The 25,941-nt window shown below is 44.6% G+C and overlaps 1 protein-coding gene across 1 annotated transcript in view; it reads right to left on the minus strand.

Moving 5' to 3' along the window:
• Positions 1 to 25,941, minus strand: part of LOC141154993 (cytochrome P450 2A4-like) — a 33,869-nt gene that overhangs the window by 4,418 nt on the left and 3,510 nt on the right. Inside the window, exons 2-6 of the mRNA XM_073641582.1 lie at positions 10,566 to 10,728; positions 5,448 to 5,597; positions 4,913 to 5,073; positions 3,030 to 3,206; positions 2,501 to 2,642 (exon numbers count right to left, since the gene is read on the minus strand). Coding sequence (XP_073497683.1) covers positions 2,501 to 2,642; positions 3,030 to 3,206; positions 4,913 to 5,073; positions 5,448 to 5,597; positions 10,566 to 10,728 — 793 coding nt within the window. The remainder of the gene's footprint in view (positions 1 to 2,500; positions 2,643 to 3,029; positions 3,207 to 4,912; positions 5,074 to 5,447; positions 5,598 to 10,565; positions 10,729 to 25,941) is intronic.

Genomic DNA, 25,941 nt, shown 5'->3' on the forward strand with positions numbered 1-25,941 from the left:
AGGTAGATAATAGATAGATAGATAGATAGATAGATAGATAGATAGATAGATAGATAGATAGAAAGATAGATAATAGATATACAAATAGATATCCCCGAGATATATTATTAGTGCCTTGTGTGTGTAGTTTTCATGTATTAACCTAAGAAATAAGTGAAAAAAATGCTGTTGGGTCACCCCCATTTTTGGGAACCGGGAAAGTTAATGCAGACCAGCTGTAAGTTGATATTATCAGGCTGGGAAGGTCAATGGTTATTGGGCCCTTCCCAGTCTAAAAATGACAGCCCCAGCCACCCCAGAAGTGGAGCATCACATGAGATGCTTCAATTCTGATGCTTCACCTTTGTTCTTCCCGATTGCCCTGGTGCGATCGCAATTGGGGAAATGGGGCTTGGTGTTGATGTCAACTGTGAATTGTCCAAAAACACAGCTGACATCAGGTATTGGTTCTAATAATGGAAATTCTTCTGTTAGACACCGCCATTACTAACTCAGTAATAAAAAAAAAAAACACACGCCCACAAAAAAAAAAAAAAATTATAAACACTTTCCCTGGTTCACCACTTTATTTAAAAAAAATTGCACGCAGGTTGGTAGTAGTCTACCAAATCTGACATAGTACAAATGAATCGAGAGAATCCATTGAATCCTCAGTGCAAAGCCTAGAGAGCCTTGTTCTGAGGCTCCATCTGAGGCTCCATCGTATTTTGCAAACAGCCACTGCCATGTCACGCTGCGCTGAGCGAGACCCGGCGGTTCTGAACAGCAGTGACATCAGTAATGTTACCGCTCATCAGAGTCGCTGGGTCACACTGCATTCCACAAGACCTGGCGACCATGAAGAGCAGTAACGTTACTGACATCACTGCTCTTAACAGTCGCCGGGTCTCGCGCAGCACAGCGTGAGTCGGAAGTGGATGCTGCTAAAGCCTATGGAGCATCAGAACGAGGCTCCATAGGCTTTGGATGACGGATTTGGGGAACGTCGTGGGAAACGCTGCACTACGTCAGACCTGTGTTGTAACTTTTTTTTATAATAAATTGGTGAACGATAGACAGTGTCTTGTTTTTATTAATCTCTTTTTTTGTTTTTCATTTTTTCATTTGCGGACTACGTTGGATTCCCTGGACTACATTACATCGGACCTGCGTGAATTTTTTTTTTTTATAAATTGGTGACTAGGGAAAGAGTTGTCAATCGGGAAGAGTGTAGGCGAAGCGCCAGAATTGGAGCATCACATATGATGCACCACTTTTAGGGAGGCTGAGGGCTTGCATTTTTAGGCTGGGAAGGGTCCAATAACAAGAGACAATCTCAGCCTGATCATATCAGATCACAGTTGTCTGCTTTACCTTTGCTGGTTACCATTTTTCATTTATTTATTTATTTATTACATTAATACATGTACAGTAAACGACACACTCAAGGCACTAATTATATATCTCATGGATATTTATTTATCTATTATCTATTTATCTATCTATAAATCATCTATTTACCTCATATCTATCTAGCTATCTATCTATCTATCTGTCTCTCTATCTATCTATCTCTATCTTTGCACATCTTTAACACCTAAACATCTGTAATTTCTATTCTCCATTGTATTCCAGTAGGTGGAGCACAAGCGGCGCATCACTGACACACGTATGTCATCTGTGTGTGCATGTGCTGTACGTATTGTCATCGGTGCTTCTGGAAAAAAATGGACATGTCTACATGTGTGTCACGTGGAAATACGAAGATCAGTACTGCCCCATAGATTATAATGGGTGTGCGTGTGTATGTGTCTCTGGTACGTGTGAAAATGGGCACCACATGTACCTTAAACACGGACGTGTGAAGGGGCCCTTAGAGACTGATTCATTAAAAAGGTTTTACCAGAAGTTTAGCAGAAAATGAACTGAAATGTGACAACTCAAAGTTGTGCAAAAATCTAGCAATTATTGTTTTTATCCCAGTCCCATCTGTAAAAATAGGCAAAGCCTGACCAACAATGTCATCATAGTTTATGCACAAAAGTAGAGTAAATTACAATAGAAATATATGCCAGACCATGGCTGGAGTACCATTACAGTGACATTAGTGGACTAGGTCAATTCTAAGTCCACGGCCCCACTATCAGTATTTGGTCAGTATTCGGTCAATATTTTTTCTCAGGAGTGGAAGCCAAAACCAGGTGAGGAACAATCAGAGAAAAGGTATAATAGAAACAAGTCACCAATTCTGCATTTATCACCCACTCCTGGTTTTGGCCTCTACTCCTGAGAAAAAATACTGACCGAATACTGACCAAATACTGATAGTGGGGCCGTGGCCTCAGGCAAAGAGTAGCAAAAGAAAAAAGTTGCAAAAAAGGAACCAATATTTTTAATCCAAGTGTATGCCTATGAGGCAGAATTTTGGGCCCACTCAGACCATTACTCCTGCACAATCTACATCGGGAGTATATAATATGATATATAAAAATGCATTATCAAAATGAATTAAAATCATCACCTTGTATTTCTGGATATTTCAAGAATATGAGAAAACCGTATCTCAGTGTCATACTTGTCGTTTCAGTTCCAGCAACAAATAAGTCTATGATCGTGGCCTGTAGATTCTCCTGATGAAATTCTGTGTCTGGATTTTTTTTTTCCTAAAAATTAAAATTCATATATTTTTTTTTTAATTAACCAAAAATGTCAAATGGCTGTATACACCCGCCTGGTGTGTTCACACTGATATTTTATGATAAGTTTTTTGGAGCAGAAACTCTTCAATTCTCCAATCAAAACTTGTGGGTTTTGTACAATTTTTTTCTCCAAAATCTCAGCTCAGCAAGCCAAGACCTCAGTGTGAACACACCATTTGAAGACCAAATAGAAGTCAAAACAAGTACAATCAATAAGTTGACTGGTTTTATGATGATTGATTTCAACACCTAAGTTTCAAAGCTAGTTGCGTTTTGGTTATTATGAACGTTCTCTACACACAATATGTGACGCTTCATGGTCTAGTAATCTAATAATATCTACGCACCCACCTCTTCCATCTTTATAAGGAAGCAATCAATGAAGTCCCGAGGACAGTTCTCGTCCAGGGTGTCTCGATGGGTCTTTATCATCTCCTTAATAAATTGTTTCACGCTGGCAACAGTTTTGAAGAACCTCTGATGAGGGCCAGGAATGTAGGGCATTACGGTGGGGAACATGGCAAGGAGCTAATTAAGTAAAAGTAATAGAAAAGACACATAACATTACTATTATTTTGTTGCTTCAGAGTCATCTTCATTATTCACCTGTACAAAACTGTTTTCTTTTTGCATTGCTTTAGTGCATCTGAAATTAAAAATGAGACAACTATGTGACATTCAGAAGCAGAATTCTGTTTTGTGCCTACAGTTCCATTACATAGCTAAGTGTCTCCATGGTCAAAGACTGCAAGCTAATCTAGTATTACCTGATCCTATTTCCAGTCCACCAATTATAATTTGATGATTGACTCTAATTTTCAAGATTCAGAGATTTCACCAGGATATAGCAGCTTTGGAGAAAAGATATCAGGGAAAATAGAATCCACCAATGCTTGCAGATTAGTGTTGGACAATTGTAAAAGATGATCTGATGCAAGAGTACAAGAAACAAGCAAAAAAGAGTAGTCATTGAATGAGGACCAAATTTTGTAGCGCAATTTTTGTAACTATATAATTCACAATAGCGTTTTAGTTATTTGTATTGTTGCTAAGTTTCATCTAAATAAGCATCAGAAAACTGGAATAACAAAATATTCTGCATCTTTATAGTTGCAAAAATGATGTTTCAAAGTACTGATACTTTTCTGCATTAATTATATCTAGCAGTAAAAGGAAAACTCTTTGCTATCATAAAAACAAGAGCCAAGTAAAAATGTTCATTTTCCGATTGGAATTCAGAAGATCAAAATCATTAAGAAATGGCTCATTTCATAGCTTCACCTGACAACTTTTAAAAATATATAGAACAATGTTATTCATCCACTAATTCTTGCCAAAATGCTGTATCAAATAAACAAACACAGTTTAGTAGGAAGTAGAGAAGAGATGGGAGTAGGATAGGACAAAATAGGGATTCTTTTGCATCCTGTGACCATAGAGGCAAAGAAGTCTGCGTACAGACGTGTAGCCTAAAAGTATAGCCCCCCCGTCCGACTTTGCCATTTTAGAAGAGTTGTCTGACCTTAAAGGGGTTGTCCAGTACTTTATATTAACCCCCCAATGTATCCCCCCGGAGCCCCTAAGGATTTCTGTGATTACCTTTCATTGCAGATACTGCCTGTGAGCGGCGCTATCACTGGCCGCTCACAGGTATCACGTGACCCCCGGCTGCAGCCGGCTCTGACATCCGCTGACTTCACGACAAGTACTGGCAGCAGACGGGGGTCTCTGTCTTCTGCGTTCCATAGTGGATGTCAGGCTGTGGGCGGGGTTATCCCCCCCGCGTCACACCCGACATTCACTTCGCGCTCTGCCTCTCCCTATTCATTGGGAAAGCACGCGGTGAATGCTGGGTGTGAAGCGGGGGGCAACCCTGCCCATAACCCAGCAGCCACCGCAGGGACCCCAGCGCTCAGTCACGCCTCACTTGTCGTGACGTCAGCGCGGGGTCACGTGATGCCTGTGAGCAGCCAAGAATAGCGCCCCTCACAGGCAAAAACTGCAACGTAAGGTATTTACAAAAATACTTAGGGGCCCTGGGGGGATACATTGGGGGGAGGTAATATAAAGTACTGGACAATTTCTTTAATAAAACAATCATCAAGGAGCCCTGACATCCACCAGTAATGTGGGCAGAAATTGGCATAGTGAGTGAAATCCCTTTATTGCTGTAGTTTCATATTAATTAAATTACACCCTAATGTATTTTAGAATACACATTTTGTAATATTTACCTGCCCTGAACGGGAGTTTGTCAATAGGAGAATATCATCAATATATGACAAGAGGGACAAGAATTTTTGGTCTTCGTAATCAAATCTTTCACCAAACACGACAGAGCAAATGACATTGGAAACAGCAGATTTCATTATATATAAAGGGTCAATTGGAGCGTCTGTAAGTAAATATAAAGAGGACATCAGTCATTGGTTTAACTGTACAATACACTAGAGATAATAAGAAAATATAGATCATGGCAATTAGTCCGCAATGTATGGTGAGCCCATGTTAATGTTGACTGTACCCATCAATTTTAGCAAATCAGCCACTAATCTAATGGGTATAGAGGCAGCCTGACAGTTACACCATTGTAAATGAGGGGGAAAAGAATCGGGAATGTTGAATTTCATTGTGACTGATCCTTTATTTGCCCAATCGGAGAGTGCATTTTCAAGCGGGATTTCAGACTGATGGTTGTTGACCAAGAGCAATTTAATATGCATAGCTGGCCAAAGGGAACATGGTGCATATTTTTAACATTACATCCACCTTTATCCTTCATTAACTTCTCGGTGAGACACTGAGCTTCTTCCTGGATTCTTTCTTCGATGCTTCTCTTTCCCAATCCAAAATTTCTCAGAGTTGTCAGAGAAAATCGACGAAGGATTTTCCATCTTTCTCCACTGCTTCCGAAGATCCCTGTAAATTAAAGCAAATGATTAAACAGACGGCCTAGGATTTTAAAAACATAAGTGTAAATGCTATATATTTTTTTTAATAATATAATAGGATTTATATATTTATTTATTATATTTATATATATGCTGAGCAAAAATATAAACGCAACACTTTTGCTTTTCCTCCCATTTTTTATGAGCTGAACTCAAAGATCTAAGACTTTTTCTATGTAAACCAAAGGCCTTTTTCTCTCAAATATTGTTCACAAATTTGTCTAAATCTATGTTGCTGAGATAATCCATCCACCTCAGAGGAGTGGCATATCAAGATGTTGATTATACATCATGAGTATTGCACAGGAATGCCTTAAGCTGGCCACAGTAAAAGGCCACTCTAAAATGTGCAGTTTTACAGTAGTGGAGGGTCCCGGGTAGATCAATATCTGGTGTGACCACCATTTGTTTCACGCAGTGCAGCATATCTCCTTCGCATAGAGTTGATCAGGTGGTTGATTATGGCCTGTTGAATGTTGGTTAACTTTTCTTCCGTGACTGTGCGAAGTTTCTGCATAGCCAGCATACTCACCGGACATGTCACCTTTTGAGCATGTTTCGAATGCTCTGTATCAGAGTATACAACAGCGTGTTCAAGTTCCTGTCAATATCCAGTAACTTCGCACAGCCATTGAAGGGGAGTGGACCAACATTCAGGCCACAATCATCAACCTGATAAACTATATATGAAGGAGATGTGTTGCACTGCATGAGGAAAATAGTGGTCACGCCAGATACTGACTGGTTTTCTGATGCCCTGGACCTCTCCACACCGTAAAACTGCACTGTCACGGGTTTACCCCGACAGAGAGGAGCCAGAAGACCGCAGCATTTGATTCCTCCTATTCCTGCACTTACTAGAAGCTTTTCGCCTTCATATTAAATGGTGCAGGTTTCTTTCAGCAATGCAGGGGTTAATATGTTCAGTTGTGAGCTCCTGGAAGCTTACCTGCTTTAAAGCTCTCAGCTGTCCAGTGTTAGCCACTCCACTCAACCATATATTCTGGGCTTTGGCTTGGAGTGATTGACAGAGCTAGCTAATGCTGCATGGTGCTAGGAGTTTGGTGGAGAGTTGTTTGTTTCAGAAAGCATTTGGAGGATTTAATCTAAGACTGTTGTGTGCTTTAGGTTGTGTGTAATCCTCCTCTTCTCCTATTTTGTTTTTTCCTCATCCTCCCTTCCCCGTTGTTTACCTCTGTTGTTTGTGTGCATATATTTGTATGATTGGTACTTACCTTTAGCCCTGGTTGTATTATCTTGCTATTCTGGTTGGTGTACTGACTTACACTACTACTCCCCTCTTCACTGGGTGGTGGACAGAGGGCGGATTGAGGAGCTCAGAAAATGTATGTTGCCCCAGCATCTTCACCTTCAGAAGAAATCTGGGGAACAGGGCCAGCTAGGGTGCCCCTAGTGTTAGGGACAGGAAAGGAGCCCCTGGCCCCGGGATATCCGACAACAGAGTCATGACATGGACATTTTAGAGTGGCCTTTTATTGTGGCCAGCCTGAGGGACACCTGTGCAATAATCATGCTGTCTAATCAGAATTTGGATATGCCACACCAGTGAGGTGGATGGATTATCTCAGCAATGGAGATGAGCTCACTAACACAGATTTAGACAAATTTGTGAACAGAGAAAAAAAGGCTTTTGTGTACATAGAAAAAGTATTAGATCTTTGAGTTCAGCCCCTGAAAAATGGGAGGAAAAACAAAAGTTTTGCATTTATATTTTTATTCAGTATATATTTGCGGTATATATATATTGTAGGGATCCATGCTATCAGGTAGATATTAGGCAGCATTTACACAGGCAATGTTGTTTGGGCCAAACAGGTGCAGTTTTGTTGCTTTCATAAAACTCCAAAGGATTCAAAAACAAAAATAAACTGTTCATTTAGCAAGCCACATATACAGTATGTCAGTGCGAGCTCATTCAAACAGATTACAGTCCTTTCTCTCTGAGAAAACTTCATACACAGAAAAGGCACGCTCCCACCCGTCTCGGTATCACTTTCAGCCTGAGTTCCAGCAACTTCCATCGCCAAACAGAAGTATTCACCCCTGTGCACAGTTCACACTGAACAGGCTTCAGCTTTCACAGACAGACTGCTCAGCTTTCCTAGCTGACCTGTGCAGTCTCCATTCAGAGATGAACTTTGGCACGTCTCCCTCCAAGCTACAGCTCACATTTTGGGTTGTCACTAACTAGCAGCACACTTAACTCTGCTTCATTCAGCAGACTGACACATCTCTAGTGAACACAGGCTCTGGTTCTTAGTTGAAACTAGCCAGGTGCTTCTAATCAAGACCTGTAGCACTAGGATTTAACACCATCCTACCTGGTTTTGCTACAATATATGTTATATGAAAGAAAAATAAAGAACTAAAATAATGTGGTTGCAGAAAAAAAGCACACCCTTTAATTTTGAATAGGAGTCTATCAGCATGGCACATATAAATTGGTAATCTTTGCCCACTCTTCTTTGCAGTACTATAAGCCTGTGAGCCTTACTTCTATACCAGGCAAGATCTTTGAACAGATTATTAAACAACGCGTATGCAAGTACTTTTATGAGAATGAAGTGATTAACCAGAGTCAGCATGGGTTTGTAACTAATAAGTCATGTCAGACTAACTTAATTTCCTTCTATGACAGAATCACTGACTGGGTGGATCATGGAAACACAGTAGATATAGTATATCTTGACTTCAGCAAAATTATTTGACTAAGTATCTCATTTCATCCTTCTTGAAAAAATGTCCAACTATGGAATGGACAATGCAACTGTTAGGTGAATTCATAACTGGCTTAGTGATCAGACCAAAAGAGTGATCATAAATGGTTGCACATCCAGTTTAAGAATGTCTCAAGTGGGGTACCACAAGGCTCTGTCCTGGGCCCAGATTTGTTCAACATCTTTATCAATGATTTAGATGAAGGAATTGATGATAAACTGATTAAATTTGCTGATGACACAAAGCTAGGAGGGATAGCTAATACTAGAGAAGAGAGAGGATTAAAAAAGATCTAAACAAACTGGAACTGTGGTCAGTAACTAACAAAATGGTTTTTAACAGTGAGAAATCCAAAGTCCTACATCTAGGCAAGAAAAATGAAAAAAACTTATACAGAATGGGAAGAATAGGGCTAAGCAGCAGCACATAGGAAAAAGACTTGGGTATACTAACAGATCACAGTCTGACCATGAGTCAATAGTGTGATGCAGCAGCAAAAAAGGCAAACACAATTCTGGGTTGCATTAACAGAAGCATAAAGTGTATATCAAGTGAAGTAATTATCCACTCTACTCCTCTTTCGTCAGACCTCATCTGGAATACTGTGTCCAGTTCTGGGCACCACATTTAAAAAAAAAACATGAAGAAACTGGAGCTAGTTCAGAGAAGAGTGACCAGAATGGTGACCGGTCGGCATACAATGTCCTGTGAGGAACAGTTAGAGGATTTGGGAAGGTGTAGCCTGCAAAAGAGAAGACAGAGAAAAGACTTAATAGCTGTCTACACATATCTCAAGGGCTGTCACACTGCCGGGGGATCATCTTTACTCTCATTTGCACAAAGAAAGACTAGAAGCAATGGGATGAAACTGAATGGGAGAAGCTTCAGATTAGAAATTAGAAAAAACGTTTTGACAGTGAGGGTGGAACAGCCTGCCACGAGAGGTGGTGAGTTCTAATTCAATGGAAATCTTCAAACAAAGACTGGATAGACATCTGTCTTAGATGGTTTAATGAATCTTGCATTGAGCAGGGGGTTAGGCCAGATGACCCTGGAGGTCCCTTCCAACTCTAACTTTCTATGTTTCTATGTTTAGTACCTCCAGATCTGTCAGATTATGAGGGCATCTCCTGTGTACAGTGCCCTTCACAGGTCACCTACAAATTTTCAATTACATTCAGATCCGGGCCCTCGCTGAGATTTTCTAAAATTTATTTTGACTAATCCATTCTTATTATTATTTGGAGGTATACTTAAGTCATTGTCATGCCGAAAAGTGACATTCTTCTTCATCTTGATCTTTCTAGCAGAGGCCTGAAGTTTTTTTTATACAAAATTGACTGATATTTGGAACTGTTCATAATTCCCTCCACCTTGGCTAAAGCCCCTGTTGTAGGTGGCAAAAACAGCCCCAAAACATAATGCTACCTCCACCATGCTTCACCGTGGGTATGGTGTTCTTCTGATGATGCGCAGTGTTTGTTTTGCACCAAAGATACCTTTTGAAAATATGGCTAAAAAGTTCAACATTCATCTCATCAGACCATAACGCATTTTCCCACATGCTTTAGGCAGACATGTAGGTTTTGGTATAACTTAGCCAGGCTTGGATGTTTTTCTTTGTATGAAAGGCTTCCATTTTACAGTCACATATAACAACTGCAGACTTGATGCCTAAGACCGGACGACCCTTTCACTTTTGTACCAAATTTAAGCCACTTTTTGATGACCGTCTAAATCCATGGTATATCTAATGCCTTGGGAAAAAAATTGTACTCCTATCCTGGCTGATAACTTTCAACATTACGATCCCTTTGCTGTGTTGTAAGCTGTTTGTGGACCATGGCTTTTATTGTAAAATGCAACAATGAGGTTAATGAGAATCACTGTAAATTATGGCAGCTGTATACTAACTAATAGTTAACATGAGTTTAAATATAATTGACTTATTCTGAACACAAGCACATCCCCAATTTGAAGAGGGTGTTCACACTTATGCAACCACATTATTTTTGCATTTCTATTTTTTTTCCATCAAAATGGTTTTAATTCCAAGATTTCTATTTATTTATTTTTGTTATAAAGATTGTGATTTGTAAAAAAAAAATTGCCAACTTTTTTAACCAATCCGTGTAACAAGGACACCTGAATTAGACAGTTGGTAATTTTCTGATTAAATATTCCTTTTTCCACTTACCAAAATCCTTTAAATAAAATTCTCCAAATCCTGTGTCTCCCCTTTCACTAAACGAATCGCTGTAGTCCACCAATGCTTCCTTCATAGCATCGCAGCCAATCAGTATTATTATCCGATAGTTTGCTAAGTAGATGGTATAGATGGGTCCATATGTCTGGCTCAGCTAAAGAGATTTTGAAAAAAATTATGTATGTAAAACTTTTGGCTATTTTCACGAAAGTATCATGCATGTTCTATTTTCGTGAATGTATTAGAAATGTGGTCAACAGTAAACAGTCTTATAGATGCCCTGCATACCTCCGAAGAAGTGTGTAATTCCCGTCCCATGCTGCATGAAAATTTGCAGTCTGGTTGAATAGAGATGGCACTCTGCGCAGCTCCACTACCATCAAACGCCACCCCTTCTATCTTGATGGCAGTCTTCTACGTCATTCACACAGCGCTTGCAGTTGCTCTGTCGAATCAGAGACCCCCGCAGGCGTGCCTAACTTTGCCCTATTGAACAGCCACAGAGCTGAAGACATAGAGTACAGACCAAAAGTTTGGACACAACTTCTGATTTAAAGATTTTTCTGTATTTTCATGACTTTGAAAATTGTACATTCACACTGAAGGCATCAAAACTATGAATTAACACATGTGGAATTATATACTGAACAAAAAAGTGTGAAACAACTGAAAATATGTCTTATATTCTAGGTTCTTCAAAGTAGCCACCTTTTACATTGATGACTGCTTTACACACTCTTGGCATTCTCTTGATGAGCTTCAAGAGGTAGTCACCGAAAATGGTCTTCCAACTATCTTGAAGGAGTTACCAGAGATGCTTAGCACTTGTTGGCCCTTTTGCCTTCACTATGCAGTCCAGCTCACCCCAACCCATCTCGATTGGGTTCAGGTCTGGTGACTGTGGAGGCAAGGTCATCTGGAGTAGCACCCCATCACTCTCCCTCTTGGTCAAATAGCCCTTACACAGCCTTGAGGTGTGTTTGGGGTCATTGTCCTGTTGAAAAATAAATGATGGTCCAACTAAACGCAAACCGGATGGAATAGCATGCCGCTGCAAGATGCTGTGGTAGCCATGCTGGTTCAGTATGCCTTCAATTTTGAATAAATCCCAAACAGTGTCACCAGCAAAGCACCCCCACACCATCACACCTCCTCCTCCATGCTTCACGCTGGGAACCAGGCATGTAGAGTCCATCCGTTCACCTTTTCTGCGTCGCACAAAGACGCGGTGGTTGGAACCAAAGATCTCAAATTTGGATTCATCAGACCAAAGCACAGATTTCCACTGGTCTAATGTCCATTCCTTGTGTTCTTTAGCCCAAACAAGTCTCTTCTGCTTGTTGCCTGTCCTTAGCAGTGGATTCCTAGCAGCTATTTTACCATGAAGGTCTGCTGCACAAAGTCTTCTCTTAACAGTTGTTGTAGAGATGTGTCTGCTGCTAGAACTCTGTGTGGCACTGACCTGGTCTCTAATCTGAGCTGCTGTTAACCTGCAATTTCTGAGGCTGGTGACTCGGATAAACTTATCCTCAGAAGCAGAGGTGACTCTTGGTCTTCCTTTCCTGGGGCGGTCCTCTTGTGATCCAGTGTCTTTGTAGCGCTTGATGGTTTTTGCAACTGCACTTGGGGACACATTCAAAGTTTGCCCCATTTTTCGGACTGATTGACCTTCATTTCTTAAAGTAATGATGGCCACTCGTTTTTCTTTACTTAGCTGCTTTTTTCTTGCCATAATACAAATTCTAACAGTCTATTCAGTAGGACTATCAGCTGTGTATCCACCACTTCTGCACAACATAACTGATGGTCCCAACCCCATTTATAAGGCAAGAAATCCCACTTATTAAACCGGACAGGGCACACCTGTGAAGTGAAAACCATTTCCGGTGACTACCTCTTGAAGCTCATCAAGAGAATGCCAAGAGTGTGCAAAGCAAAAGGTGGCTACTTTGAAGCACCTAGAATATAAGACATATTTTCAGTTGTTTCACACTTTTTTGTTAAGTATATAATTCCACATGTGTTAATTCATAGTTTTGATGCCTTCAGTGTGAATGTACAATTTTCATAGTCATGAAAATACAGAAAAATCTTTAAATGCGAAGGTGTGTCCAAACTTTTGGTCTGTACTGTAGGTGTGAGACTTTCGAGCACTGTGTGGATGATATAGGAGATGTCATCCATTTCCATCATGATAGAAGGTGTGGTATTTGAAGGGACTACACCTGCACTGAGTGTGATCTGGATTCTCCAATAGGAGAGGACCACACAATTTACATGCAGCGTGGAACATGAATAAAACAATTTTTTCAGAGGTATGCATGAGCACATATGAGAGTATAAAGGAGTTTTAGGAAGCCTGTTTACATGCTTTTAAAGATGATGGGCATGTTTTGTAAGGTATAAAAGGTATGCTTATGAATCCAGAGGTAGACACTTTGTGAGTGGCATGCTTTAAGGCAGGGGTGGGGAACCCCAGGCCTGCAGGCCGTTTACAGCCCTTGAAGACTTTGTATCCGGCCCTGGGCAGATTCCTGGGGACTGCAGTGCTTGGACATCAGCTGTATTTTGACGGCCACCAGGCGGAGATAGCATGCAGTTTGTACAGCCCCTGAAAGATGGTATAAATATCCAAATGGCCCTTGGCAGAAAAAAAAGTTCTCCACCCTTGATTTAAGGGATCCATGGCAACAAGTGTTATGATTTACATCAGTATTAGCTCTCGGCAAACCTATTCAAGTGTCAGGGGTCTAAGCTCTTATTTCCATTTTCAACTAGTGTGGACTAAACCTGCTACCTTGGCCTGCAGAATCTCCAGACTTTTCTACCATCGAGCACATCTGGGTGGTCAGTGGTCGGTAATTACATAGAGAGCTGCTAGTAGCGGATCTTGATGATTTCTGTGCCAAGTGCAACCAGTAGAAGAACATTCCTCAGACAAAAATTAATATCTTCACTGATAGAAGCCGAGGCTGTAAGTGCTGCGATTTCTGCACGTGGCGCTCATATTCCAGACTGAATAAGTCGAGAAGTTTTGAGATTTTTTAAATTTTTTTATCATTTCCATATCATAAACATGAGTAAACAGACACCCATAAATTACATAATTATGGGTCTGCAGCATCACAAGTGGATGTCACGACCCATAAGGAAAAACTACTCCAAAAAATATTCAATAGGAGGAGAAGTAGAGGAGTATATGGTATATCTAGTCACACAAAATTTTTATTCTTATTATCAAATGCAGTACAAAAAGTTCACACATGATAAAAACATCTAAAAACAAGACAAAGAGGAATGAATGCCCGCCATACAGAGTTTGCCAACTACCATTAGTGTTGCTCAACAAAATACAACATGAAAACGAAATTTGGTCTCTAGTAAAAATGTACTGAGAAATGTGTGGCAAAACCATCCAAAGGGAGAAAAATGCTTGCAAATGTCATGCCAGAAATTCAGTGGTAGTATGCCCAGTGGGATTACAAAACTGAATCAGAGCATTCTTACCCAAGTGGAAAATGAATGGGAACAGATGCCAGATTGGAATGAGCCTCCAATGGCCCCCGACGCGCGTTCCGCGTGGATAGTAAGTCACTTTTTCAAGGTGAGGTATTGCATGTGTAGTGTAAGATAGGACCTTTTGGCATGCCAGGTTACCGGTCACGTGGCGTCTCACATGACCGGCAACCACTCAATGATGCTGTGTAGTGTTGAGCGAACATGCTCGACACTGCTCGGTACTCGCCCGAGCATCACGCTACTTGGGATGTTCGGCGAGCACCGAGCATTTCCGGGTTACTCGGGCGGGAGCTCAGGTCTCCGCCCTGCATGTTTGGCGCTCTTTACAGAGCCAATGAACATGCAGGGATTGCCAGCCAGTCACTGTAATGCTGCAGCCATGTTGGTTGTGGGCATTACAGTGATTGGCAGGCCGCACAGTGTCACCTCGAGTATTTAAAATGGGGCGCCGCCATCTTGGACACAGTCGCTCCGGATTAGACAGTGTAGGGACAGCGCTGCTGATTTAGGGAGAGATATAAACTGCGAAATAGTTAGTGTAGGGTCTGTAAAGGCTGCCAGAACAAACAAACAGTCCTTTTCAGGACTAATATCCATCCCAGATACCAGGCAGGCAGGCTGTATAGGAGACACAGTGGTTATACCAGCAAACGCTGCATTACAGTCCTGTGTGCTCCTGTTGCTGAAATTGCTGGACTTAGCACCAGGTGTCGGGGGCCAGGAAAAATCCTTTTTTTTCCATCTAAATCCTCCTTTTCTTTTCCTCCTTCACACTGTACAAATACCCGTCTTATTAACCTTTTGGTGTGTCCCCCCCCCCCCCCAAAAAAAAAGCGTGTCTCTGATTTTTCAGACACAAATATAACTGTTGAAAATAGTCTGGTGTAGGCTAGAGAAACAGAAGTGTTGTTTTGCACTTCCACGGTTCAAACCTCTGTATTATCCATTTTGGGCCATTTGTATCTAAAAAAAAAACAGTTTGAGTGTGTCGCTCACTGTTCAGCCGCAAATATCTCTATTTAAAAAAGTTTGGTATACCCCAATAACTGTGGTTTTGCCATCCCACGGTAAAAAATCTCTATTATTCAGGTTTTGGTAGTTTTTTCCGTAAAGAAAAACAGTAGTGTCTCCTGACTGTTGTGACACAAAAATATATCTGTTGAAAATAGTCTTGTGTAGGCCCGACATCCCAGTGTGGTTTCACAGTTCCACGGGTCAAATCGCTGTACTATCCAGTTTTGGGCCTTTGGTATCTAAAAAAAAAGCAGTTTGAGTGTGTCGCTCACTGTTCCGCCGCAAATATCTCTATTTCAAAAAGTGTGGTATACCCCAGTAAACAATAACTGTGGTTTTGCCATCCCTCGGTAAAAAATCTCTATTATTCAGCTTTTGGTAGTTATTTCCGTAAAGAAAAACAGTAGTGTCTCCTGACTGTTGTGACACAAAAATATATCTGTTGAAAATAGTCTTCTGTAGGCCCGACATCCCAGTGTGGTTTCGCAGTTCCACGGGTCAAATCGCTGTACTATCCAGTTTTGGGCCTTTGGTATCTAAAAAAAAAGCAGTTTGAGTGTGTCGCTCACTGTTCAGCCGCAAATATCTCTATTTAAAAAAGTGTGGTATACCCAGTAAACAATAACTGTGGTTTTGCCATCCCACGGTAAAAAATCTCTATTATTCAGCTTTTGGTAGTTTTTTCCATAAAGAAAAACAGTAGTGTCTCCTGACTGTTGTGACACAAAAATATATCTGTTGAAAATAGTCTTCTGTAGGCCCGACATCCCAGTGTGGTTTCGCAGTTCCACGGGTCAAATCGCTGTACTATCCAGTTTTGGGCCTTTGGTATCTAAAAAAAAAGCAGTTGGAGTGTGTCGCTCACTGTTCAGCCGCAAATATCTCTATTTAAAAAAGTGTGGTATACCCAGTAAACAATAACTGTGGTTTTGCCATCCCACGGTAAAAAATCTCTATTATTCAGCTTTTGGTAGTTTTTTCCGTAAAGAAAAACAGTAGTGTCTCCTGACTGTTGTGACACAAAAATATATCTGTTAAAAATAGTCTTGTGTAGGCCCGACATCCCAGTGTGGTTTCACAGTTCCACGGGTCAAATCGCTGTACTATCCAGTTTGGGGCCTTTGGTATCTAAAAAAAAAGCAGTTTGAGTGTGTCGCTCACTGTTCAGCCACAAATATCTCTATTTAAAAAAGTGTGGTATACCCCAGTAAACAATAACTGTGGTTTTCCTCTTCCACGGTTCTAATCTACTCTTTATTACCCATTTTCCGTTGATAGTGCAAGTGTAAGCTATTTTACTTCGTTTACAATGGGCAAGGCGCGTGGCAAGGGACGTGGAAGTGGACGTTCTGGTGATGGTTCGTGCAGAGGACGGGGCCGTGGCCAAGGTGAAAATGTGCCACAACCAACAGCCACATCTTTTCGCTCCCACTTCTTGACCGAATTTCTAGGGAAGCACAGAACAACACCAGTATTGAGAACTGATCAGTGTGAACAGGTTATTAATTGGATAGCAGACAATATTTCCAGTTACCTGGGCACCACTACCTCCTGTCTGTCTTCCACACGGTCAACTCTTAGTAGCCGTGAGTCTCGACCGCATACTCCTCCTCACCCTGATGCTCCTTCCTCCCACCATGCCGAGTGTCGTCAGACAGCAAGTGATCCCACACTTGGACACTCTGAAGAGCTGTTCACTGGTCCATTTCCATATTTGGGCCCCTCGCCTGATACGCTTGAAGTGGTGGAAGAGGATATCCCATGTTGCGATGCCCAAATATTTGAACAGCCACGGCCACAGGAAGTCGACGTTGGCAATCTGTCACAAGAGGTGGACGATGACGAGACACAATTGCCAGGAAGTGAGGAGGAGGATCGTGGTGTGCAAGTGGAAGAGGAGGAGGTGGTGGATGATCTAGTAACTGACCCAACGTGGAAGGAGGACATGCAGAGTGAGGCCAGCAGCACACAGGGGGAGGGAGGCAGAGTACCCCAACAGGCAGGAAGCAGTGTGGTGGCCGCAGACAGAAGGCAGGCAACCGTTCCCCGTAACACCAATACGAGGGACGTTGCCAGTACAAGCGGTAGGTCTTCCAGAGTCTGGAATTTTTTTAAAGACTCTGCTGATAACCCCAAAAAGGCCATATGTTCCACCAGCCATGCCAGCATCAGCAGGGGTGACAAAACTACCAGCCTGACCACCACCAGCATGATCAGGCACATGGCAGCAAAGCACCCGACTTTGTGGGGCGAAACCCAGGGTCCACCCAGTGTCAGCGGGTATCACCACTGCTTCTTCCACTGTTGTGCGTGCAATAGAACCCCATGTTGTGTGTGCAAGGCAATCCCCTGTCCATACTGCATGTAAAGATGCCCCCTCCTCTCAGTCTTCACTTGTTTTGGCAGTTTCTCAAGAAACAGCATCAACGTCCACGTCCACGTCCCACCGCAGCGTTCAATTGTCCATATCCCAGACCTTTGAACGAAAGCGGAAATTCGCAGCTAACGCCCCACAGGCCACAGTCCTAAATTCGCACATTTCACGACTGCTTGCATGGGAAATGCTGCCTTTTAGGCTGGTGGAGACGTAATCCTTCCGCAATCTTATGGCGGTGGACGTCCCTCGGTACTCGGTCCCCAGCCAACACTATTTTGCCTGGTGTGCCATCCCCGCACTATACAAGCACGTGTCCCAAAGCATCTGCCGTGCCCTCAACAACGCAGTTACTGGGAGAGTCCACCTGACAACGGACACGTGGACAAGTGCTTGTGGCCAGGGACGGTACATCTCTCTGACGGCACACTGGGTAAACATAGTGGAAGCCGGGACCCAGTCGGACCTTGGGACGGAACACATCCTCCCCACACGAGGATTGCGGGCCCTATGTCAGTCAGAGTTGCCCCCACAGTGTACAGCTCCTGCGCATCCTCCTCCTCCTCCTTCTCCTCATGTTCAGCCTCCATCTCAGATATCACCACATCAGTTACAAGCTGGAAGCATTGCAGTACTGCCTCCGCCAAGCGGCAACAGGCTGTGCTGAAACTCATAAGCTTAGGTGATAAACCTCACACTGCTTGTGAGTTGTGGACAGCTGTGAAAGAGCAGGCAGATCTGTGGCTGAGACCGCTGAACCTACATCCCGGCATGGTCGTGTGTGACAATGGCCGTAACCTGGTGGCGGCTCTGAGGCGAGGTGAGATCACACACGTACCATGCCTGGCTCATGAGCTTAACCTCGTGGTTCAGCGGTTTCTTAAATCGTACCCCGAGTTGCCAGATCTGCTCGTGAAAGTACGCCGCCTGTCAGCTCATTTTCGCAAATCGGCTACAGCTTCCGCCGCCCTTGCTGTGTTGCAGCAGCGTTTGCAGCTTCCAGCACACCGACTGGTGTGTGATGTCCCCACACGTTGGAACTCTACCCTCCACATGTTGCAAAGGATTTGTGAGCAGAATAGAGCAGTTGTGGAGTACCAGCTGCAACAAGGCCGTCGATATTCAGGTCAGACTCCACACATAAGACCTCAGGAGTGGACCTGGATGTCTGACATATGTACCATCCTGACAAACTTTGAGGAGGCCACCAAGATGCTGAGTGGCGATGACGCCATCATTAGTGTCAGCATCCCACTTGTCTGTCTTTTGCAACGCTCTCTGCAGAGAATTAAAGAGGAGGCATTGCAGCCAGAGTATGATGAGATGGATCAAGAAGCCGTAGCAGGCGATTACACACAGCCCAGCCTCATCTCATCCCAACGTGCATTGGGGGACAATGAGGGAGAGGAGGAGGAGGAAGAACAGGAGCTGCTATCATGCGTTGTAGACGGTAGTACCTGTACAAGTGTCATACTGTCGGTTCAGTGTGGGTGGCCTGAGGACAGGGGGGAGGAGGAAGAGGAGGAGGAGGAGTAGAGCATGGTCAGTCGTCATCTTGGTGAGGACACGGAAATCTTGCCCGTTACCAGTCTGGCACGCATGGCTGACTTTATGTTACGCTGCCTTAACCGTGACCCTCGCGTTGTCAAAATGTTGGGTGACAGTCATTACTGGTTGGTGACACTTGTAGACCCCCGCTACAAGGAGAACTTTCACTCTCTTATTCCTGAGGTGGAGAGGTCTACAAAAATGGGGCAATACCAGAAGGCCCTTGCTGCAGAACTCTTAAAAAAATTCCCATCTGAACACGCTAGCGGCAGAGGTCACAGTTCGTTGCCCAACCAAGGTGTACAGGCGAGAGAGATGCAACTCCAATCCAGCAGAGGCAGGGGAACACTGTCAACGTTCTGGGACAGTTTTCTGACACCCGCCCAGCTTACAGGCCCTGAGGCGCGGGGTACTCTCACAAGGAGTGGAAAGTTTCAAAAGATGGTGAGGTAGTACCTTACCGATCGTACCAGCGTCCTCCATGATTCCTCTGTGTCTTTTAATTATTGGGTATCCAAGCTGAACACTTGGAATGAACTCGCTCTGTACGCCTTGGAGGTCCTGGCCTGCCCTGCCGCTAGCGTGTTATCGGAGCGTGTTTTTAGTGCCGCTGGGGGAATTATAACTGATAAGCGCACTCGCCTGTCAACTGACAATGCTGACAAGCTGACCCTTATCAAAATGAACAAGGGCTGGATTGGTCCAGACTTCTCATCACCACCAAATGACAGCAGAGTAACATAAAGTCAAATCCACTGTGTTATTTCTGGAGGTGTATTCACATGCACCGCTTCACACCCACACATGGGTATACGCTTCCTCGTTTCAGCTGTTTAATCTTCTTCTCCTTATCCTCAGCCTCCACCACCACTATACCACCAGGGTGCCAGCATTGCAAGTTCCTCCGTCCTTATTTTTGGCAGCTTTTGCTTGCAAGGCATAAGCAAATACTATGGGACAGCAACTCCCCAATAATGGGACTTATGTTTTAATATGCTGTACTGCATGGCTCTTGTAAGGGGCATTGCAAGTTGCTCCGTCCTAATTTTTGGCAGCTTTTGCTTGGAAAGCATAAGCAAATACTATGGGACACCCACTCCCCAATAATGGGACTTATGTTTGTAATATGCTGTACTGCATGGCTCTTGTAAGGGGCATTGCAAGTTGCTCCGTCCTAATTTTTGGCAGCTTTTGCTGGGAAAGCATAAGCAAATACTATGGGACACCCACTCCCCAATAATGGGACTTATGTTTGTAATATGCTGTACTGCATGGCTCTTGTAAGGGGCATTGCAAGTTGCTCCGTCCTAATTTTTGGCAACTTTTGCTTGGAAAGCATAAGCAAATACCATGGGACACCCACTCCCCAATAATGGGACTTATGTTTGTAATATGCTGTACTGCATGTGACGCGCCCCCTGGGCCGTGTGTACACGTGTGTGGGATACCAGGTGCCGGGTCTCTGGGGTCTGTAGTCTCCGTGGCGGTGACCCGGTCCCGTGGCTCAGGCTGGTCAAACCAGTGGCAGTCTTTCTTTGGTTTTGAGGTTAATTGTCCGACTGCGCCACCCGTGGATTGCGGTCAGGGAGTACCACCGCTGCGAGGCAGACCGCTGAGGCTGGTGTTGTGTGCGCAGCATAGAATGGGATAACTCCCCTCGGGAGGAGTATAGCCTCAGGGCAGTGAGTGTTGATGATGGGGGTGATGGTGCACGAGCGCAGCAGGAATGACTCAGAGTCTTTGCAGTGCAGTTCAGGGTCTTTACTGATGATTATAAGGTAGACCCTCCCGGGAGTACTGGCTAGCATAAGAGGCCTGGTCAGTCTGTGAGCAAGCAGGAGTTCCCCTGGCCAGGTGGAGTTGTAGGCCTCCCCGTCTGTCTGCACTCTTCCTGGCTACCTTGCTGTAAGCGGGTAGAAGCAGCCCATGTCCCTGAGTGTACCGTGTAGTGCTCACCCGTATGGCTGGTGACTTGGGGCCTTCTGTTAGCCTCCGCTCCACGACGGCGGTGCTGGTCCCTTGCTTGTGACTGAGCCTCCGGGCTTCTATGGCCAGAGGACCTGAAATCCCCTGCCGGCTGGTTTCTGCTGCTGGATATATAAGTCCTCACAGCTTCGGACTCCTGTGTCCGGTTCCTATTGTCTTCTGCCAGGGCGAGCTCTGCTCAGCTTCCAGCCCCTGGTCTTTAGCTCCTAGCTCCTACAGAGCTCCTTGCTGTTACTTTCCCTTGCTCTCACTCTGACTCTGACTGTTCTCTGACTCACTCAACCCCGCCCCAGATCCAGTTTATAAGGGCAGAAATCTCCCCTCCCAGGATTGGGGCAGGAGGATGTTGCATGTTTAAGGGATCCTGACCAGGAAACCTCCCACTTGCTCTCCGACGTAATATCTCTATTACTGTGGTGACCAGACCCCTGGGGTGCCACACATGGCTCTTGTAAGGGGCATTGCAGTTCCTCATAATTTTTGGAAAGCCTTCCATTCACTGCTTAGGCCAACAGTGCACGGGAGACCCAGTTGCTATAAATGGAAAAAAAGGTTTAGTTAACGCCCTCTGACCTCCATGTCATTTCCAAGGGGCATTGGAGTGGCTCAAAATTTTTGGTAAGCATTGCACTCACTGTATGCCCTATAACTGTGTAGCCGAACCGCTCCTTTTGTTACAGAAACATATCCTACAAGACATATCTGGTTGACTGGCCTGATATTGATGTGAATGGTCCCTGTTCCTCCTGCTCTTTCTCCTTTGCCACTACCTCATCCATCATTTATCACCTGAAGCTTTGTTTTAACAGGAGTCATAGAACTTGGATAGTAGCAGGAAAACATCCAGCAATCCTCGGAGGAGGTAGGATATGCGCCAAAACGCTGACCACCTCAGGCCTAGCCGCTACTACATACATGCGCTTGCATTACAACAAAGCAGATGCTAACTTCTATCATCCTCATCATGCTCCTCACCTTGGCACTCTCAACTCCCCTGATGGAGAAGCCAGGGCCTACCGGAGGAGTCTGATAGTCCGGTGGGCTCGGCCAATGCTGCCCTAAAGCAGGCCAGGCTAAGAAAAGTGTGGGAAAGGTTACCGGGACAAATAGGGGTGGCTGGGGACCAAGTATGGACACCCGGCCACCCCCTGGAGGCTGGGGAGCAAGCGGGGACACCCGGCCACCAGGCGGCTGGGGACTGAGTATGGATACCAGGCCGCCGACACAGCCATGGCGTGGTGGCCAGATTCCGCCTCCACATGCCTAAAAGGCCCAATTTAAAGTGCAAGCAAGCAAGCAGTATGGTATTGCAGTCTGGGGGTGGGTGGGTGGCAGGCTGCATACTTGCGCTTGCATTGCAAGGAATGGGAGAGGTAAAATTGAACACTGCCCTGGGACAAGGACTTCAATGGGGATAGTTGCAAGTCTGCAACGACAGGTGCAAGGTGGGAGGCATCTTCGCATGTACCATGAACAGGGGTTTGGCATGCACACACTACAGCGGAATACTAAATGCACTGGGGAGGGCACAGGTAATGTTTTGGTATACGCTCTTAATCTTATTTATAAGGCACACCAGGACAAATATGGGCGGCTGGAGACTGAGTATGGATACCTCGCTGCCGAAGCAGCCATGAGGTAGTGGCCAGCTTCGGCCTCCTCCAAACTAAAAGGCCCCATTTCAAGTGCAAGCTAGCAGTATGGAATTGCAGTCTGGGGGTGGGTGGGTGTCAGGCTGCACACTTACACTTGCATTAAAAGAAAACATAGCAGATGCTAACTTCTGTCATCATCATCATGCTCCTCACCTTGGCACTCTCAACTCCACCGATGGAGAAGTCAGGGCCCACCGGAGGAGTCTGGTTCTCTGGTGGGCTCGTCCAATGCTGCCTAAAGCAGGCCAGGCTAAGAAAAGTGTGTGGGGGTATGTTCCAAGGAGAAATAGGGGCGGCTGGGGACCGTTTATGGACACCCGGCTGCCCCCAGGCGGCTGGGGACCGTTTGTGGACACCCGGCCGCGGGGCGGCTGGGGACCGAGTATGGACACCCGGCCGCCGGGCGGCTGGGGACTGAGTATGGATTCCAGGCCGCCAACACAGCCATGACGTGGTGGCCAGATTCCGCCTCCACATGCCTAAAAGGCCCAATTTCAAGTTCAAGCAAGCAAGCAGTATGGTATTGCAGCCTGGGGGTGGGTGGGTGGCAGACTGCATACTTGAGCTTGTATTGCAAGGAATGGGGGAGGTACAATTGAACACTGCCCTGGGACTAGAACTTGCATGGGGATAGTTGCAAGTCTGCATCTTCTGATGCGGTAAGGATCACTTATGATGGGCACACTTTTAGACAGTGACCTGGGAGTCAGAGATGCTTCCAGGGGTCTTCCCCATGCTGTTCCCTTGTCTTTTCAGCACTTTATGCATGTGTCACACAGCACATGGCCAGATAAGGTTGTAAAATGTTAAAATGACATTTCACGGTGAATGCATTTGTCATAGTTGAAAGCAATACAAAAGTGCAAAAACGCATAAAAAATGCTACTTGTGAACATAGCCGAAGGTGTGGAGGAGTATTTTTGTTTTTGGTCATTTATTTTAACTTATACACAAGTCTTTTCCCTGGAAAGGATGTTCCTTAACATATTTCACAGGAAAAAAGTTTCACTTTCATTTTTGAACGTTTTATTGTGAGCCTGTAAAAGTGGCTTAATACCTCTGACCACGTTGTTGACAGCAGTGACCTGGGGGTCAGAAATGCTTCCTGGGGCGATCCCCATGCTGTCCCCATGTCATTTGAGCACTGTCACTATCGTTTTGGGCACTTGTTAGGCTAACATTGGGCTCGTTGCTCGGGTCGAGCACCCGAGTATCACGGCGAGCTCGGCCCGAGCTTCGAGCACCCGAGCATTTTAGTGCTTGCTCAACACTAATGCTGTGTCTTCGGCACACACATGCCCCGTCGGCTGTGTCACCCACCCCCAGTCATCATGTCCCGGCGCATGCACAGGAGCACGGGACTGTGCCAAAAGCTCCCAAACTGGCATCGCAGACACATAGATGCCGGCCAGTGTCAGGTGAACATGTTAAACAGGGCGCGCGCGCCACAGCAGGGATAAGATGAAGAGAAAAGCTAGCTATAAGGTGCATTCAGTATGATGTCAAGGTGTAAGAGCAGTGTGATAAACAAATACAATGCACAGCAACACAAAATCACCAGAATATATCAGACAAAAATAGGTGAGTTACAGAAGATGCAACGCAGCCACAAATAAGATGAAAATATTTTCTCTCAGGATCATATGAGGTGATTCTTCAAAGGTCACAATATGCCAAATATGTTGTCAGTCAAAGGACGGCATCACCGCCCTTTTTGGTGATGAGGGCGCATGGGCCGCTGACCATGTGCTGTGTTGGTACAGATACATAGATGACATTCTGTTCTTGTGGCATGGAACAACGCAGCAGCTCGAGACATTCATGAGTGGTCTGAATATTAATAGCTATAATATTCGTCTTACTTTTAAATGTCATCCTAAAAAAATCAACTTCTTGGGTGTCTCTCTGTAGGTGGACCAACAGACCTGCATCCAGACTGATGTATTTAGGAAGTCGATGTCAGTAAACTCTATAATACATGCGCATGCCACTCATGACCAGTCCACCATTAGGGCTGTCCCAGTCGGACAGTTCCTGAGAGTGAGGCAGATCTGCTCCTTGGACCACACGTTCAAGGCACAGGCAAGGGAACTTAGGACCAGGTTTGAGGAGATAGGGTATAGCCAAAGAAACATCAAATTTGGCTATAATAGGGCCAGGGCTACCCCTCGTAACCAGCTACTATATCTAAATAAACAGAAGAAAAAAGAGGCTGAGGACAATAACATCAGGTCCGTTTCTACTTTTAACCACGAGTGAAACAATATGAGGGCAATTTTGAGTAAACACTGGCCTATCCTGAGCACTGAACTCTTCCTCGGTCCTGTCCGTGTCGATGCACGCTCTATGACCCCTAGAAGATCTAACAACCTGAAAGACCTTCTGGTCAAAAGCCATTATTTACCAGCTAAAATAAATTTCTTTGGGGAATGCCAGCCAGTTGTGTATTGTTTACCTTGTGGTTGCTGTCTTGTCTGCACCAATGTCCTGCTCTGCAATACTTTTGAAACGTCCGATGGTAAGAGGCAATTTCATATTGATCATCGGATCTCGTGTGGCAGTACTAACGTCATATATTGTGTCACATGTACTTGTAAACTCATATATGTAGGCCTCACATCTAGAGAACTCAGAGTGAGAGTACGAGAACACGTGTGGGACATTTATGCGGCCAGAACAGCGACCGACCCTTGAAAACAATCCCTCGCCATTTCAGAGCTCATCATGGTTGTGACTCCAAGATATTCATGGTGAGAGGTATCGACATGATACATATGAGCATTAGGGGAGGCAATGTTAGGAAACTCTTGGCCCAACGGGAGGCCAAATGGCTTCCCATGGATTAAATGAGTCTCTCAGTTTCTCTTCCTTTCTGTGATTGGTGTTCTCTTGTTTCTATTAACATTATTCACCTTTTCTGTCACTTTGATTTTTGCGACCTCTCCATACCATTCCCATATTTTAACTGTTTTTTATGTATGTGACTCGCCCCCTGGGCCATGTTGTAGTGCGGCGCCCGTGTGCGCGGGGGAATACCCGGAGCCGGATCCGATGGGGGTTGTAGTCTCCGAGTGGCGGGGACCCGGTCCGTGCCCAGGGTGGTCAAACCAAGTGGCAGTTATTGGTATGATGGTATTAGTGTCCGACTACGCCACCCGTTGAATGCGGTTATGAAACCGCCGCTGCAGGGCAGACTGCTGAGGCCGGTGGTATGGTTGTGCAGCGTGGATGGTATAACCCCCAACGGGAGGGGTATAGCCTCAGGGCAGCT

This window comes from Phyllobates terribilis, unplaced genomic scaffold (genome assembly GCF_046119375.1).
Source record: "Phyllobates terribilis strain yellow unplaced genomic scaffold, ASM4611937v1 Scaffold_7__3_contigs__length_470593459, whole genome shotgun sequence".
NCBI classification, from domain to species: Eukaryota; Metazoa; Chordata; class Amphibia; order Anura; family Dendrobatidae; genus Phyllobates; species Phyllobates terribilis.